Source organism: Callorhinus ursinus, unplaced genomic scaffold (assembly GCF_003265705.2).
Source record: "Callorhinus ursinus isolate GAN/ISIS: 27379988/994484 unplaced genomic scaffold, GSC_fseal_2.0 scaffold13, whole genome shotgun sequence".
NCBI lineage: Eukaryota > Metazoa > Chordata > Mammalia > Carnivora > Otariidae > Callorhinus > Callorhinus ursinus.
The window spans coordinates 12,944,523-12,960,504 of NW_027397075.1; the positions used below are offsets into that span (position 1 = coordinate 12,944,523).

Below are 15,982 nucleotides of genomic sequence, written 5' to 3' on the forward strand. Positions count from 1 at the left end.
ATACTACACCAAAACTCAGCAAGTGTGCAAGTTTCCTAAAGATTAGTTTCCATGTGAAGTCTGGATGCATAGCTCTGAGTTCTTCCTGCCCAGTGACGTTAGAGTCCCTCTGTCTTGTGCTGTGAACGAATCTTTTGCCCTTGTGTGAATTTTTTTTTTTTTTTTAATAACATGATCCTTTGGTCATCTTGGAATTTGGCTCATGAGTTACACAGATTTTCCAGATGTCACCACACTTCACTGTACGATAGTTCTAAAAATCACATTGATTAATACCACTGTGAATCTCCTCAAAAAAGTCTTGGGAATTTGGGAAGGCTGTCAAACTCACGTGACAGATGCAAGTTCTCCAAATTCTAATTTTGATATAAGTCCAAACTTTACCATTAGCAATAAATACTGTCAGTTGTCCTTGGTGTCACTGGCCCACTTAGTTCCCTTTTGGGAAAATGTCTGCTTCTTGCCCAGATCTGAATACCCATAGCTCGTCTAACCTCCCCAGTCTTTTGTGCTCCGTGCAGAGAAGCAGCTGCCTCCACGCTCAGCTCTGCGCACACGAGCACTTTCTGTCAGGACTGCCAGCTTCCTGTTTGGTCGTTCAAAATCCAGACACGTAGCCAGGGCTTGAAAGCACGATGACAACTAATGCAGCATTGGTGCTGCTGCCTGCTTTGTGCGGCAGTGCGAGTGACTTTGTTGTGGTTCCTTTTGCCCGTTTATGCCGGCATCAACACGGTGCACCAGGTGGATGACGGCCTAGTGTTATCGGGAAAATCATTTTATGTTATGGGAGTAAACTTGGTTGCACGGACCCTAGAAAACTGGATCCAGCCCCATAGACATTTTGTTCGACCCACACAGTATTTTTAAAAACGAGGAATTACAAATAAAATGCTGAATTTCTGGCTTTTCTTTGAAAATGAGAAGCTCTGTCAACATTGCGCTTGCATTCCTGTGGCAGCAGTCTGTGTGGGAGCCTCAGCTGGGGCTTGGTCTCTCCAGTTTGCCCGAGTCCCCATTCCTCCCTGCTGGCTCACACACCTCCTGCCGTGTCAGTGACTTCACCTGCTTGGCCGTCTGAGCAATTTGGTTTTTTCCCCAATTTTCAAGGAGGTTCTTGTTCCAAACTAGGAGGACCTATATGTGAAACTACTGAGCAGGTGGTGGGGTGTGTGGGTGTTCTTTTTTAGAAAGGGCCTGGAGCAGTGCTAGAACTTTCTGTGACGACAGGAACGTTACATGTCTGTGCTCTCTGTAGTTGTCACCAACCACATGTAGCTCCTGAGCACTTGAAATGTGGCAGGTATGACTGAGGAAGTGATTTTACATCAGGCCGGTGGCTAAAGACAGGAGTTTGGAGCTGCTTTTTCCTTGGCATAGGTGTTTTCGGCAAATGTGTAGTGAGTAATGAGCAACTGACCAAAGTGACGTGCGTGTGAGGTTGCCCCTAGGAGATGATGGGCCTGCAGCAGGCTTGCCACAGGCTCTGAGAAGAGCCCGATCGCTCCCCTCGGGCTTTGTGCGCCAGAATGTTTCATGGTTTGAAAGCCACTGCAGACAGTATGTGAGCAAATGCGCTTAACTGCCTTCTCACAAACCTTTATTTTTGGAGACTAAAATTTGATTTCGTGTATCATAAAATATTATTCTTTTCTTTTTTTCCTAACCATGAAACACCACAAAACCCAATCTTAGCTCATGAGCTATACAAAGGCAGTGGCTGGTCAGATTGGGCCAGTGGGTCCAAGTTTGCTGACCCCGGGCCTAAGAGGAAGGAAAAAGCTATCAATTAAAGAATTGTTCTCTTGGAAAGAATTATTCAAAGAAAACCAACTGCTACTCCCATTACTGTAAAAACAGTAGAAGAAAAGGAGCTAGCTGAAGGCAGGATGTGTATGTGTTTCGTGAGGCTTCCGTGGGGCACATCTGCTCACCGGCCCCCAGCAGTGGTCCCATCTCTAAAGCGGGATGCAGCAGAACACAAGCGCTGCTCACCGACCTGCCTCTTGCCTTCATAGGTTCTTACACACGTTTTCCCCGGTCAGTAAAATTCATTGGGTTTTGTATGAATGTATCGTCTTGAATGTACGTGGCAGCCAGTGTTTATCCTTCGATTGGTGACAACACAAGGTGTAGTAGGAAATGGAGTGGCTGAGGGGTGGAGGGAATGGGCATTGGTAAATGTAGGAGGGAACGATTCAGAAGTTTTGGGGAAAAACTTGATTTTGTTTCTCTGTTACTATGTACGTTTGTTTGTGAGGTTGTAAGACAAAACCATTTGTCCCAGGTGTCTGGAGTTTACTTCGTCCAAGGACAGACAAATTTCATCAGAGGAAGAAAGGCCCTCTTCCAGTGAAATGGCTTTATTACCACCCATTGGATCAAGGAAATCAGATTTGGGAGTTAGCTTCATTTTCTGTTGCAGCACAGTTTTAACATTGGAAACCCTTATTATTGAAGAAGCAAACTTACCGGTGTGATATTTAGCCTTGTGACGTAGAAGCAGTTTTAAAACCCTAATGTAACGGTGTTTTCAGAAGCCCCGAATTGTAGCTTGAGAATGTTCATGGACTCTGCAGTGAATGAGAGCCCTTGGGGTCTGCACGGCTTGGGGTGGAGATGATAGGGGCCTTCTAGAAGCAGCCCAGGCTTCCATTTGAAATGTGATGGACAAAGAGTCTGAGCGCCTTGTAAGTAGGGTCACTTCCTGATGTTTTCTAACCGTAGTCTTTAAGCCAGAGGAGTTACGCCAGGCTCTGATGCCTACCCTCGAAGCGCTGTACCGACAGGATCCGGAGTCCCTACCTTTTCGGCAGCCTGTAGATCCTCAGCTCCTAGGAATTCCGGTAAGTTAACATAATAAAAAGAAAGCCTTACCAGCGATACTTAGAATATCCATGTTTTATCTCTGAAAATTGGGTAACGAACCCTTGTTTTGAAGATTTTTCTCCTATAAAAAAAATTTTTCTGTCAAAACAGTATGTTTCATTGATTGGAACGTGTGTTTCCCTGCCTGTTCTGTCAGCCCCAGGGGTCTGTGGCAGGGGCGCACTGCCTGCTCACCTTGGTGCACGGCCTCCGTAGCCTTGCTGTCTGTCTGGGGCTCTGTGTGAGCCTTCGTCTGAAAGGGGGGATTTGAAGAACTGGTGGACACCAGTTAGAAAGCATGTGGGTCTTGTTCTGGTATTTCTGGGGAGTCTTGTAAGGGCCATGGCAACCCCACAGGTTTCTCTTGAGCAGTGTCACTATTTTTGTTTCTGTTCTTATGTTTGTCTTGGAATTTCATCTTGTTTGCCAGGACCAAGAGTAAATCTCTAAAAAAACAATGTCTGATAAGTGTGCTTACCTTTTTAATTCAGTGGATTAAAATCCATATTTTAAAAATTCTGTATTAAAAAAATTTTTTAACCCATTCTTTTATTAAATAATATATTGATATTATTTTGCCCTTAATTTTGCTTTTGAAATAATTTGGTCACACTTGACAATACTAATTACAATTTTAGATAATAAAATCAGAGGAAGGTCAGAGACTGTTTTCTCTTTAGTTCCCATTTATTATTACTAAAAACGGAGGTTGTCTGGGGCTGATTATTTCTATTTCGTTTTTTAAGATAAAGCTGCTACATTAGGCTGGCATTTGGTATTTGGGGGATCCACTAGACTGAAACGATTTTGTCTTTAAGGATTATTTTGACATTGTGAAGAATCCCATGGACCTTTCCACCATCAAACGGAAGCTGGATACAGGGCAGTACCAAGAACCCTGGCAGTATGTGGACGATGTCTGGCTTATGTTCAACAATGCCTGGCTCTATAATCGTAAGACGTCCCGGGTCTATAAGTTCTGCAGTAAACTTGCAGAGGTCTTTGAGCAAGAAATTGACCCTGTTATGCAGTCCCTTGGATATTGCTGTGGACGCAAGGTACAGTTTAAACTTTTTCTGGAAAGTGAACTTCCCTGGTTAATCGAACCAGAGAGGGTATTATGATGACATGATAGACTCAACATTTTGGCCACACACCTATGTGCTGGGAAGGACCCAGATGGGGTCTGGGCTTTGGTAAAAACAGTTGATTGCCTGAAGCCATGTAATGGATGATCAAAGCTGGAGGCGCTTACTGGAGAAGACCTTGGGTTACGCCTTTCTGGCCGCCCTTGCGTCCCTTTATCCATCTGTAATAAATGTCTCCCGGCAACTGATTCTGTCACATTGAATCCAAAAACGTCTCTAAATAGCTGTGAAAGTTGTTAGAAAACTATCCCATGTGCTAACAGAAATATTTTACTAGCTGAATCTAACTCTCCGTAATGAACCAGAATATGATGTGACAGTAACTAGGATATATTTTTAGTATTTTCTCCTTTGTTTTTGCAGTATGAGTTTTCCCCACAGACTTTGTGCTGCTACGGGAAGCAGCTGTGTACAATTCCTCGTGACGCTGCCTACTACAGCTATCAGAATAGGTAAGCCCCGGGCCCATGTCCCGAGTTACAGGATCAAAGGATGGTCTTAGGGCAAGGCGTGTTCATCTGATGGTAGCCTGGGTACATTATTTCTCTTGTGAAGTTCTAATGAAACAGGCCACAGTTTTCAGTGCTGCTCAGTCACTCAGGCCCTCAGTCTCTTAACTTTAAAGCACCCTTTTACAGTATAAAAATTTAAGCTCAAAACTGCTCACTGCACTACTTGAATCAGGAGCATTCATTCTTAAGGTGTGCTCTTTCCAAAAAGGAACCACATAAGAAAGAGTCTGCACGTGAGAGTAAGTCTAATAAAGGGAGCTTTACCTTTTTGAAGATCTTAGTAAAGTGGATACATTGTATTTCACTATTTCGCATGTACTTGGCCTGGACAGTCTGATGGAAAGACTTGATTTAGTGATAATTTATCTAAAAAAGTACTAAAAGCTTTAAAGAATTTTTTTTTTTTAACTAAGAGCACAACACTGAGTGTTCTTGTTGAGTTCCACGTGAACTCTGCTGTCACAGAATGGCCGTTTCAGGGTTTTGTGAGTGGGAGGCATCCTCGAGAAATCTTTGCCATTCTCTTGAAATGTGAAGATGGCTGAGTCTCCTGTCTTAAGCAGAAGAGAATGAAAATATTTTTTGTTGCTCATTTGCCATACAGATACGACTTCCACAGTTTGGGGGGGGGTTGAAAATTAAAGTTAGTTGTATCTGTTGCTCCAAGTGGCCCCACATTGCCATAGCATGAGGGTGTCATGCCCGGAGGCACAGGTGGTAAATCTCGGTCACATTCAGTTACTTTGCCTGCATGTTAGGAACAGATGGTGAAATGTATGTGACCAAGGTGCCACTTTGTCCCTCTTGTTCCTCTTTAGATTCAAGTATTAAGCATCAACATTTAGGGTTTGATGTTTTGATTACTTGATCTTAACTGCTTATAGTGATTACCTATGTTCTCACATTTCGAGGAAGATCAGGAAAGGGCTTCTTGTTATTCAGAGATATGTCCACAGGCCTGAATAATTTGGAATTTTGAAATATTTATCTTCTAGTTAGGATTTTAAAGTACCTGAATTTTTTTAAAAAATCTAATCATATTTAAAATAATTAGTAACTCCCATGAAAATCCTGCTTAAAAAAAGAGAGAGAGAAAGAACTCTTGACCTAAAAATGCCTCAAGGTGCAATTTCTAAGCCCTTCCCGGCCCCCTCGTCCTGGCACGGTGGCAGCATGAGATGCCGGTGCTTGTTCTGGGGGGAACAGGAGTGTGGCCTGTGCCCCTGTCCTAAAAATACGTTCACGCCTGGACTTAGTTCCTGTCCTGGCTTCCCTTCTATCAGTAGGAGCATTTGAAATAATACCACAGTCCTTCGTGATAGAGTCACTCCTGTAGTGACACGTGCTGTTCTGGGGGTTCTGGCCCCGCCGGTGAGTTTTAGCCCCGTGACGTTCAGCACATCCCATAACATACCAAGTTTAACACCTTCCCTGACAACCTCGATTGTCACTTTCTGTCAAATAACGATCAGGAATTCCCTTTGGAAACTTTTTATGTGCCAAGCAAAATAATGAAACTTCAAGAGAACAGATTTCAGTTAACTCTTCCCTGAAAAATGCCCCTGCTACTGGTTGTCCCGTGTGGTTTGGGTCTAGAGGGAAGAACAGACAGCAGGTTGTTTGCCACCATTTCTAAAGTTTGGGGCCTTTTCACTGTCTCCGGGTCCGTTGAAACCTTGCCTTTGCTGATTTGCACAGATTTTGGCCATTTTTAAGTGGAGAGCAATTAATTTAAATAGAGTTGATAGGATCAGGTTACACTGCTACTCTCCCGACAGGAGGTTATGCGTGGAGTGAAAACACGGGGTTGTTTTTAAAGCTCTGAAATACCCAGTTTTAGTTTTTGTGTAGAATTTTATCTTTACTCAGCAAAAGTAATAATGTTTTTCTTACGAGTAGAGAAATAAAGGAGTTCTGTTCTGTTAGTGATACATTTTTTAAAGTGTAGGCATACTGCTCCTTAGCTGAATCTCACAAGGTGTGCTTCCTAGAATACTGTACTTGGAGAGAGTAACGTGTTGTCATGCTAAGAAAGCAGTGGCCTAACTATGATCAGCATCCTGACTGCTGACACTTCTATTCGCATCTTTGGCTACTTAGCAACACCGATGTTCTCATGAGTAACTGTTTTGGCACTTATGGTCCTAAACTGTTTGGGCATTTCGAACAATAGAAAGTCCTACAGACCATTTAAACAAGTGAAATTAATATTTAAACTAGCATATGAGTACATTTTCACTTGTTTCCATGCTTTGAAAATTTGAAAGTAACTCATGTTGAGAAAACAGCTATATGAATTTTCCAGATACTATCTTTAGATGTCCCAGTTATTTGTATATACTGATATGGTACTTAAAACAATCTGCATTTGAAAATTTACTCCATACGTTACCCTTGTAGATAAACTATGCAGTTACATTGTGCTAACTTTAGGTACCCAGATGCACATCATCATCGGATTATGTGGAAGTATTTCTCCTTTGCAATTCCATATTCATGAAATTGCTTCCTTCACACAAGGCTAATGTCAGCAAGGCTCTTAAGATTGAAAAGTGACTTTCTGTACCATTCTGTATTTTTAGGGTGAAAAAGTTTGGACTAGGTAATAATGTGGGGGCAGCCTGGCATTCCCATCTGTCCCCCACTGATTGCCAAGGTGGTTTCAGCACACTTGACCAGTGGGTGGCTGTGCCCCTTCTCCAGACTGTCACCACCTCTCAGGAGGGCACACTGAAGGGCGGCCTGGGCCTTCCCCTCCCATTCTCAAACCCCAGCAGGTTCAATTCTCCAATGTCTCCGACGTCTCCACTTGCTCTGGGACAGGCACTAGAGCGTGTTAACTCTCTCTGTGCCTCCCACTTTCTGACGCTGAGGTTCTTTGCAAATGAGAGCTAGTTACACAAAGTGTAGGCTTCCGCCACTTCAGGGCCTGCCCTTGAGCCATCAGTGTTGTGTTCTGGGCCGGTTTCCGCTGCGAGTAAACAGTGGGCTTAAGATTCTTGTTTCCTTGGTGTTCCTGGGCTTGATACCCTGCTTGAATAAAAGCTAAGAGTTTGTCCAGGATTTTAAAGTCGTTTTGCCTCATGTGCAATTATCGTGGTGATTTTGTTTCCAGAGGAGTTCAGCTTTTCGCTCACCCACAGCAGCTATATGTTTGGTCATAAAATGAATTGGAACAGTCAAGTCCAAGTTTTATTTTCAAAAGGGAGACACTTGCTGTTGAGGGGGATATCTTTTTTGCATATTGCCCTGGTCACCCCTGAATTGGTTTGTGGTTTCTGTACTTTAATTCTTTCGTGCCAGTGATGATCACGCCCTCCTGCACATGGAAATTCTTTTTACCACATGATTTCAAGGCTCCATACGAATATTTATGAAATAATGATAGCCAGTTGATTCAGGAGAAGAACATACAGATACAGATACTTTTAAACAGCAATGTTTGTTCTTGGTCAGAGTTTTTAATCTTGGCAGAATTCGTTGATTGAATCATTCTAAATAAACTGGTCCCAGAAGAAACTTTCATTAATCCAGTTGCTACCCACAGTGAATCTGTCATGTTCCTCCTTAACAATTTAAAAGATCAGATCATTTTGAGATGGGTGCATGCTCTAAAGTTCATGCTTTTAATTGACTCTGTGTGTTTAGTCGGAGAAGTACACAGACAAAATGCTCAGTGTGTTTAATTCAGACTAGAATTAGAACTTGAGGGGGACTGACCTGAGCAGTAACGGAGACAGACGGCCAGCCAGGGGCCTGAGCCTCCGTCCTTTGCAGCCGTGTGTGCGCGTGCGTGAGTGAGCCTGCAAGCTGCCGCGTCCCCTGCGCGTGTCCGTGTGGCGTGGCGCTCCAAGTCTCGTCACAGTGTCTTTAACACTAATCCTCGTGGCATCTTGTAGACGTAGTTTTGAGCACTAAAACCGCATTTGACTGTACTGCTGCCACTACCTTCTACTCCTCCTTTCCGCTTGTATCATTCACCTCCCTTCAGCTTGTTTATTTTGACAGTACTCCTGTGTGCCCATCTTGTTTTATGCAGCATTAGCCTGCATTTTTGTTGACTTCTCATGCGTGTCCTTTCCAAACATTTAATAGTTTTTAATTGTTCCTATTTGATACTTCGAGCCCAGGCTCCATATTATCTTTCAAGAAATTGGGGTAATGGATAATTTCTCAAATGCAGATTGTGCTTTAAAGATCAACTCTCTAAATTTGCTTAACTTGGATTGTCACCAAGTCAGAGCAGTTAATCACTGAGGATCTCAGATTGGTGAACGATTCGTCCCATTACCAAAAAGTTTAAACCAAAGCTTAGAATTGAATTTTAAAAGTCTTTAAGATTGTTCATGGATTTACATATATTGTATTGCTTATACAATATATCTCAGCTTTTTTTCTCTGTACATTCGTACTGATAAATGGCTGGAAAGTCTTTGACCCTGACTGCGTTTCTGTTAAATGTTTGTCTAGAATATGGATTTGGTTTCATTTGTATTATAACCCAATTAACTAAGTGATTAACATGAGAAAAATAACAGGAAAAAATTAAAACCAGTTCTGCGTCCTCAACATTTTTAGTACCTTTAAAGATCTGGCTTACTACCGGAAATAAAATCTGTGAATTGCTGTCAAGCATAAATTTGCCATTTTGAAAAATAATTCCTTTTTTTTAAGGCCTTTGTGAGACTATTTTGTTCAAAAGTGAATTTTTTTCCATCGCAAACCCTGGAGTTATATTTGATTTTCTCTAAGTAATAACAAAAGTCAAACTCCTAAATTGAGGCTCCTTGCAATTCTAGTATTAACAACTCCTCGAAAACGTTTGCATCTTGGAGCTGGCCCGAGCCCAGCCGTTGTTAGCGATGATGGCCTGTGACGTGTGCAGTGAGACCGAATGCTAATCAAGCTTTGCCTTGGCTTTCTGCTCTGTGTTGTCTCGGTGTTTGCGTCTTACCTCTGTGTCTCTGCTATCTGTTCCCTTCCCTGTTCTCTAATCCTGCCCTTCCCCACCTGCCCCTCTTCCTTCCATTGTCCTCACTGACCCATCAATCAACCAACAACGCCCCCCCTTCGTCGTGGTGATCTGCCCTGCTCTGATTGGTGGCTTCGTTGCTTGGGTGGCTGTGTGTTATGATGGACCAGTTCACCCAAGTATGGCCTTCTTGCTGACAGGTATCATTTCTGTGAGAAGTGTTTCACAGAGATCCAGGGGGAGAATGTTACCCTGGGTGACGACCCTTCACAGCCCCAGACGTAAGTACTATCCTGTCATTTTTCTCAGGGTTGACTCTTGTATTTTTCCTCTTGCCCATGACTAAAAGGGAAGCACCTCCGCCATGCTGGTGCATTTTTTCATACTCAAATACGCCCACATTCATACTCTGGAATTCAGCTCTTTAACTGGACACCAGGGCCACCTCCACATTCTCCCCTTCTTTGAAGACTGTGATGCTGTAGCCCCCACTGCAGCTCTCCGGTCTCTCTCGACCTTGCTCTGTCTCTTCTTTTAAAATACTTGCCTTTTCCTAGTGGTGGTCCTCCTCCATTTGGAGAAATTGTAAATTTTCAGTTACACCTCAGAAACCAGTTCACCCTTCTGACCTGGCAGTAGCGAGAAATGAATCTTGCATACATAACCCATCTTCAGCATTCATATCATCTTCCACTGAAACCTCTGTCCTAAAATGCAGACTGTGAGACCCCAGAGAGGAAACATGTCTCCTTCCTTGCTGGAGCGGTGGCTCTTGCTTATGTGCTCTGGCATGCACAGGCATGAGTTGGTTCATTCATTCCTTCACTGAGTTTGCCTTTGAGTGGTCACATAGTCGGAATGTGGCCAGAAAGAGCAGATCCACTAATTGAATGGTCACCTCCTTTATGTGCTTGAGATACCAAAAACCTGCCAGCCACCGTGTCTACCCAGGACTGCCAGCATTTTGTGGTTCTCTCTTTTCTCCTGACTCTGCCGTGATTCCTGCCCTGCTGGGACGTCTGCTCGCGGGACTGTCCCTACAGGCAGGAGGGCTTCCCACCAGAGCAGCTTCCAGCAGTCTAGGATGCGGACTCTGCACTTCACGTTTACTGTATCCAAACACAGAACAAACTGTAGCCATTCATGAGACACATAAACAGAAATGCCTGAAATTCTACATAATTTATTTTTATGTCCCTTTTAATCTTAATTCTTTGGTCCAATTATGTGATTGATAATTGGGTTATACAGTTCCATGAATCAAATAATTCATATATGCGCTGATCATAACAAAAGGACAGACAGTATAGAAACCAGGTCCTCGGTCCTTTAAGAATAAATAAAATATCCCCTAGTAGATGCTGATCTTGTGTCAGCTAATTCTATTGTAATTAGAAGAATTGAATATGCCATTTATCCATCAGATCCAGGAGCCATTCACCATACAGATTTGATTGAAAATTTATAGTTTTGGATCTCAGAGTAAGTGCTGGTGGTAGTTGGGAGGAAATACCCCAAGGCAGATAGAGAAAAACAGATGGTAGTGCTTTCTGTGGAGATAAATTTTATATATTCATGCCATCATTACATCTACTTGAGATTTTGGCTGACCATTTTTTACTTTTTATTTGAAAAAATAGTTACAAAATAATATCCCACAGACCCTGTAGTTTAGACTCAGCAGATAAATTTTGTTAATTAACATTTCTCTTTTTTCTTTTCTTTTCTTTTTTTTTTTTTTTAAACAAGGACAATTTCAAAGGATCAGTTTGAAAAGAAGAAAAATGATACCTTAGATCCTGAACCGTGAGTAGTATAGCGATTTCTTTCTGACTCTTGGATTTTAGTTTCCGATCAGGAAAAATCCCTCCTCGTGACTGGCCTGCAGAAGACACTGTTGGAACATTGGAAATACGTTGCCCTGGGTGGGATTTTTTTGTATGAAGTTATTTCAGATACGGATTCTTTTTTAAAACTCCAACAAAACATGTACGTCCCTGTAGCATGCTCTCCAGTTACTGAATTTCAACAGTGATAAGATTAGATGGATGTTCTCGTTCTGTCAGAACCTCTCTGATAAGCTGGTCATAAGGCATAAGTTGTGGTAGTTAAGGGAGTGGCTGAATAAATAGGTTTTGATGTCCACGCATATTGGCAACTAAGAGTCCCAGTGAGGTGACAGGGCCCAGGTGAGGCAGGGTGGGGGCTGCTACAGAGGGTGAGCGGAGCGGTGTACCCCTGCTGTCTGGTGCTTACATGAATAAAGCCTCGCATTTACCAGTCAGCTTGACACTTCCCACCTTTGTAGCTGGCTCCGAGCAGATGCTTCCTGCGCGTAGGCTTAAGAGCAAGTGTTTCTGACACTGGAAGCATTGTTCTCTGTTATTTGAGGCAGTTTGGGCCTGTGCGGTCACCAGTGCAAGCACTGGTCTTGAAAATGTGTAGTCATGTCAGAAATACTGGCCTGTAAAATCCGCCTCTATCATAGCGGTTTTTGAAAGTAAAGTTTGATTTCTGGTTGTCAAGGAGATTGGGAGAAGCAAGGGATAGGCATTTGTACAGAGAAATGGAGGAAGTCTGCTTTCTCATAGAAAGTATCATACCGATGTGACTTGATCTTGGAGTTGTGAGTTCGAGCCCCACGTTGGGCATAGAGCTTAACCTTAGAAGAAAAAGGAAAGTAAAATGTGGCTGAATCAATTGGCAGAAGCATTAACCCCACAATACAGGCAGTGATTCAGAGGATGAGGTGTGAATGCGGTACGCAGGCTACTACAGATGACCCCCTTGCGTGCTTCCATGTGCGTTAGACACACTCTCTTTGTCTTCCAGTTTTGTTGATTGCAAGGAGTGTGGCCGGAAGATGCATCAGATTTGTGTTCTGCACTATGACATCATCTGGCCTTCAGGGTGAGTAGTTTCCTGGTGATTTCCTGTGATCCTGGGGAAGGGAAAGCCTCTCTGCCGGGACTGGAGGGAGGGGTGTGCTGCTGGGCATTGGCTGTTGCCTAGCAAGGGCTAGGGTGGGGGCGGGGGACAGCCGGTTCTCAGTTTTTTTTACATCCTATGTATTGGCCTGCTTTAGGGATTGTAGACTCAAAGCTGCCTGCCTCTTCGCTTGCGAATAGTGATGCCAACGAAACACTTCCCAGCTGCATGTCGCTGGTTTGGCAGCATAGACTATTTCATACACTCTGATCACACTCATTCTTTTTTTGCAGCTTTGTGTGTGACAACTGTTTGAAGAAAACTGGCAGAACTCGGAAAGAAAACAAGTTCAGTGCTAAGAGTAAGTTGTGGGAGGGCTTCTGTCTCCCCGTCTGAGTGTGAGGGGCTTGTCCCCCTTCCCGGTCTTCCTGCAGCTCCTCTCCGTGTGCGGCTTGGGGCTCCCTTGTCTGAGGCCCTGTACTGTGAGTTCGTTTTCCATACTTCATACTTGTCGGTCTTACCCCTCCATGGAAACATTGGACATGCTCTTTACATGAAGACTAGCTTCATGGTCAGTTCATGTTTTAAATGAAAGTTTAGAAAGCTCAGATATAACGTTAAACTTTGTAAATTCTGAGAGAAAATTTGTCAGCAGATCTTTTTCAAGTGGCTCAGAAATAAGACCCCCCCCCGCCCCCCAACACACACACGCACCCCACTCTGACATCCTGTCGCGACCAGCATGCTCAGCCCTGGGTGCGTGTGGGGCGGCCGCTGCTCCATTGGCCGGCGTGGCCCTCAGCCTGCTGGAGTCGGCCGCCACCGGCCGGGACTGGCAGAGCCCTGTCTGCACGAGGACTTGTGAGCATTGCTGCTGCATTTAGGGCGGCTCCTGGTGTCTCTTCACAGTAGAGACAGCCTGTTGCTATGCCAAGTACCTCTTCCTGGGTAGTCTTCACTCAGTGATAGCATTCTTTTCAAAAGTGTACAATATGAGATTTTCGTCAACTTGGTTCTCGAGGGCTAGGGGCCACCTTCCGCAGCATGGTGTCCCTGAGCTGGCCTTTGCGGAGTTCAGTGACCCTGAGTGAGAATGCCACCTGTGGTGGAGACTTTACAGCTTGCTTGTCTAGCGCTCCCTGCAGCTGTCACCCTCCCCAGCAGGGCAGGGTGTCCCCAGCAGGAGCCAGGCCATCTGAGGATCAGGGAGTAGGAGCGAGATGGGATGGAGAGAGAGATCCCACACCAGGGGGAGGAGAAGAGGGGGAGCAAGCAAGGAAGAAGCCACTCTGTGGGCCTCCCAAGTCATTGCTAATTCAGGGTTAGACTGTTGTTACCAAAATCCACAGTTATCCTATAACTTAAGCTCACTCTTGTAAAATCTTTTGAAATACGGATGAACTCACAAACCATTGTAATATTTCTCTTCAGATCAGGGTTTCTCAACCTGAGCCACCATTGACATTCAGGCCCAGATAATTCTCTGTTTTGGGGGCTGTCCTGCGCTTTGTAGGATATTTAAGAGCATCTCTGGCTGCTACCCGCTAAGTGCTAGTAACATGAACCCCACTCCCATGAGTGGTCACCTTCAGAAATGTCTCCGAACATTGGTAGATGTTCCCCTAGGAGAGCAGAGTTGCTTCCAGTGAGAACCCCTGCTTTAGAGGGTCCATTCAGGGTGAGATCACTAAAGCAGTCAGCAAGCTAGAAACACTTTCCTGGGCCAGAGCCTCGTGCCCAGAACACAATTGCCAGGAGAGCTGGGCCCAGGTCAGAGAGCAGTTGCAGCTGGTAGCGGATGGGGGCAGAAGAACCCAAGAGCGGGCCTGTGACGAGAACCTTTAGGGTTAAAGATGGACAACACTCACTGACAGAAGAGAACCTTCAAAGTCTGGCTACCCGGCGTCATTTGGTGTGGACATATGGGCACAGCCTTTGCGAGGGTCTGTAGGCCCCAAAGGATGGGCTGCCTCATTCGCATTGGCACCAACCCCGTACTGCTGATGAGTGGGTGAAGCACGGTCAACAACTGACCGTCCCCCACTCGCTCCACCCTCCCCCCCTGACAGCCTGCACTGTGCCCAGCCCAGCCGGGTGGAGGGAGAAGGAGAACCACCAGAGGTGCCTCCGAGTCAGTCCCTGTGTTGGGTTGTGAGAAGCCTCCCTGGAGATGGGACAGCCCTGATGTCGGAGAGCAGAAGGCCGAAGGATTTGATCACTGGGAGAGGAAGGGGGACTGCAATCTAGAGTGTTCGTTTCCAGACTCCGTGATTGCACTTGTGCGCGCGTGTCCCACAACGTGTGTGTGCGTGAAGGCATGTGTAAGGACGGCCCCCGCAGCGTGAGGAGGAGCTCTGGGACGTGAGAGTGAGGCAGAGCTGTGTGTGTCGGACACAAGGGGCGTGATTCTCCCCAAAATTGTTCTGCGGGTTCGCCTCCGCACAAGCCCTTCCTCTTTGCCACAGGAGCAACTGCTCTTCTGGGGGATCCTCAGCACCTTCACAGCGCTCGGTTTCGTGCCTGTAACAAGATTGTCATATATGGTCTTGTTTAAAGCTTTTTTTTTTTTGCTTTTTTTTTTTTAGTACAGGTAGTTCAGGTTATTTGAAGAAAAAAAATAAGACAATTTTAAAGGTTTACTCTCCCGTTTGCTATTTGAAAACCACAGTATGTAGGGTCCTGTGTTGAAAAGGGAAGGGGAGTGAGGGGAGCCAGACTTGCTCAGCAGTGGCATGAGGGGGCCCACGGGAGTGAGAATGGGAGGGTCTCCTCTAGGGGCTGCTGGGGTAGATGTGCTGGCTCCCAGGCCCCTCTGCACCCGACTCTGTTTCTCGGGGAGGCTGTTGCAGCCACGGCGCTCAGCAGAGCGTCCATGGCTGTGTGGAGGGCATGCCTTCGTCCAGGTGTGAAATCCACTTTTCCCCTCAGTTTTGTAGCTTTTCAAGTTTTTATTTTTCTATGGGGTTTTTATTTCATCTTCATGTCGTGTTTTCTTTTTAAATCACTTGTATGCAGGTATAACTTAGATACCAAAAAAGCTCCACCATTGTTATATTAATTGTAGAAAAATGGAATTTAGAAAGTCAGTCTAAATTTTCTAGATACTTCTTGGCTTCAGTAAGGAATCTTAGGAAATCCCAAATAGCTTTTTAAAAAGATTTCTCATCCATGTAGTAAATAGTTAAAAATCAGTAAATATAAAGAAGAAAATGTCTTTCAAATCCCATACCTGTAAATAACCACTGTTAACTTTCTGCAGCTTTTCCTTCTAGTTTTTTCCCCTCCTGCGAAGAATTTTTAGGCTGTGACCAGTGTTTTATCTGGGGGTAGCTTGTTGGAAAAGTCCTGTCACAGTGGCCACACCTGGGGCATCCCCAGGAGAGGGAAGGTGTGGAGGGGGTTCAGGGCTGAACTGGGTTCTGATGCTGTGTGAGCTCCTGCCTGGGATAAACTCGCAAGGCTGCATTCTGGACTCCTCTGAGCTGGGCAGAAAGGGGAGAGCAGCCCTGCCCTCCAGGAAAAGCAGAGTTTCTCAAACACTGTGGATTCTGGCT

General features: G+C 44.8%; 1 protein-coding gene across 4 annotated transcripts in view; it reads left to right on the forward strand.

The window, feature by feature from the left end:
• Positions 1 to 15,982, forward strand: part of CREBBP (CREB binding protein) — a 121,165-nt gene that overhangs the window by 93,534 nt on the left and 11,649 nt on the right. For all 4 annotated transcript variants that reach the window (XM_025859064.2, XM_025859065.2, XM_073899597.1 and 1 more), the window contains 7 exons: positions 2,728 to 2,846; positions 3,687 to 3,926; positions 4,380 to 4,468; positions 9,701 to 9,781; positions 11,250 to 11,306; positions 12,333 to 12,410; positions 12,722 to 12,789. In XM_025859064.2, coding sequence (XP_025714849.1) covers positions 2,728 to 2,846; positions 3,687 to 3,926; positions 4,380 to 4,468; positions 9,701 to 9,781; positions 11,250 to 11,306; positions 12,333 to 12,410; positions 12,722 to 12,789 — 732 coding nt within the window. The remainder of the gene's footprint in view (positions 1 to 2,727; positions 2,847 to 3,686; positions 3,927 to 4,379; positions 4,469 to 9,700; positions 9,782 to 11,249; positions 11,307 to 12,332; positions 12,411 to 12,721; positions 12,790 to 15,982) is intronic.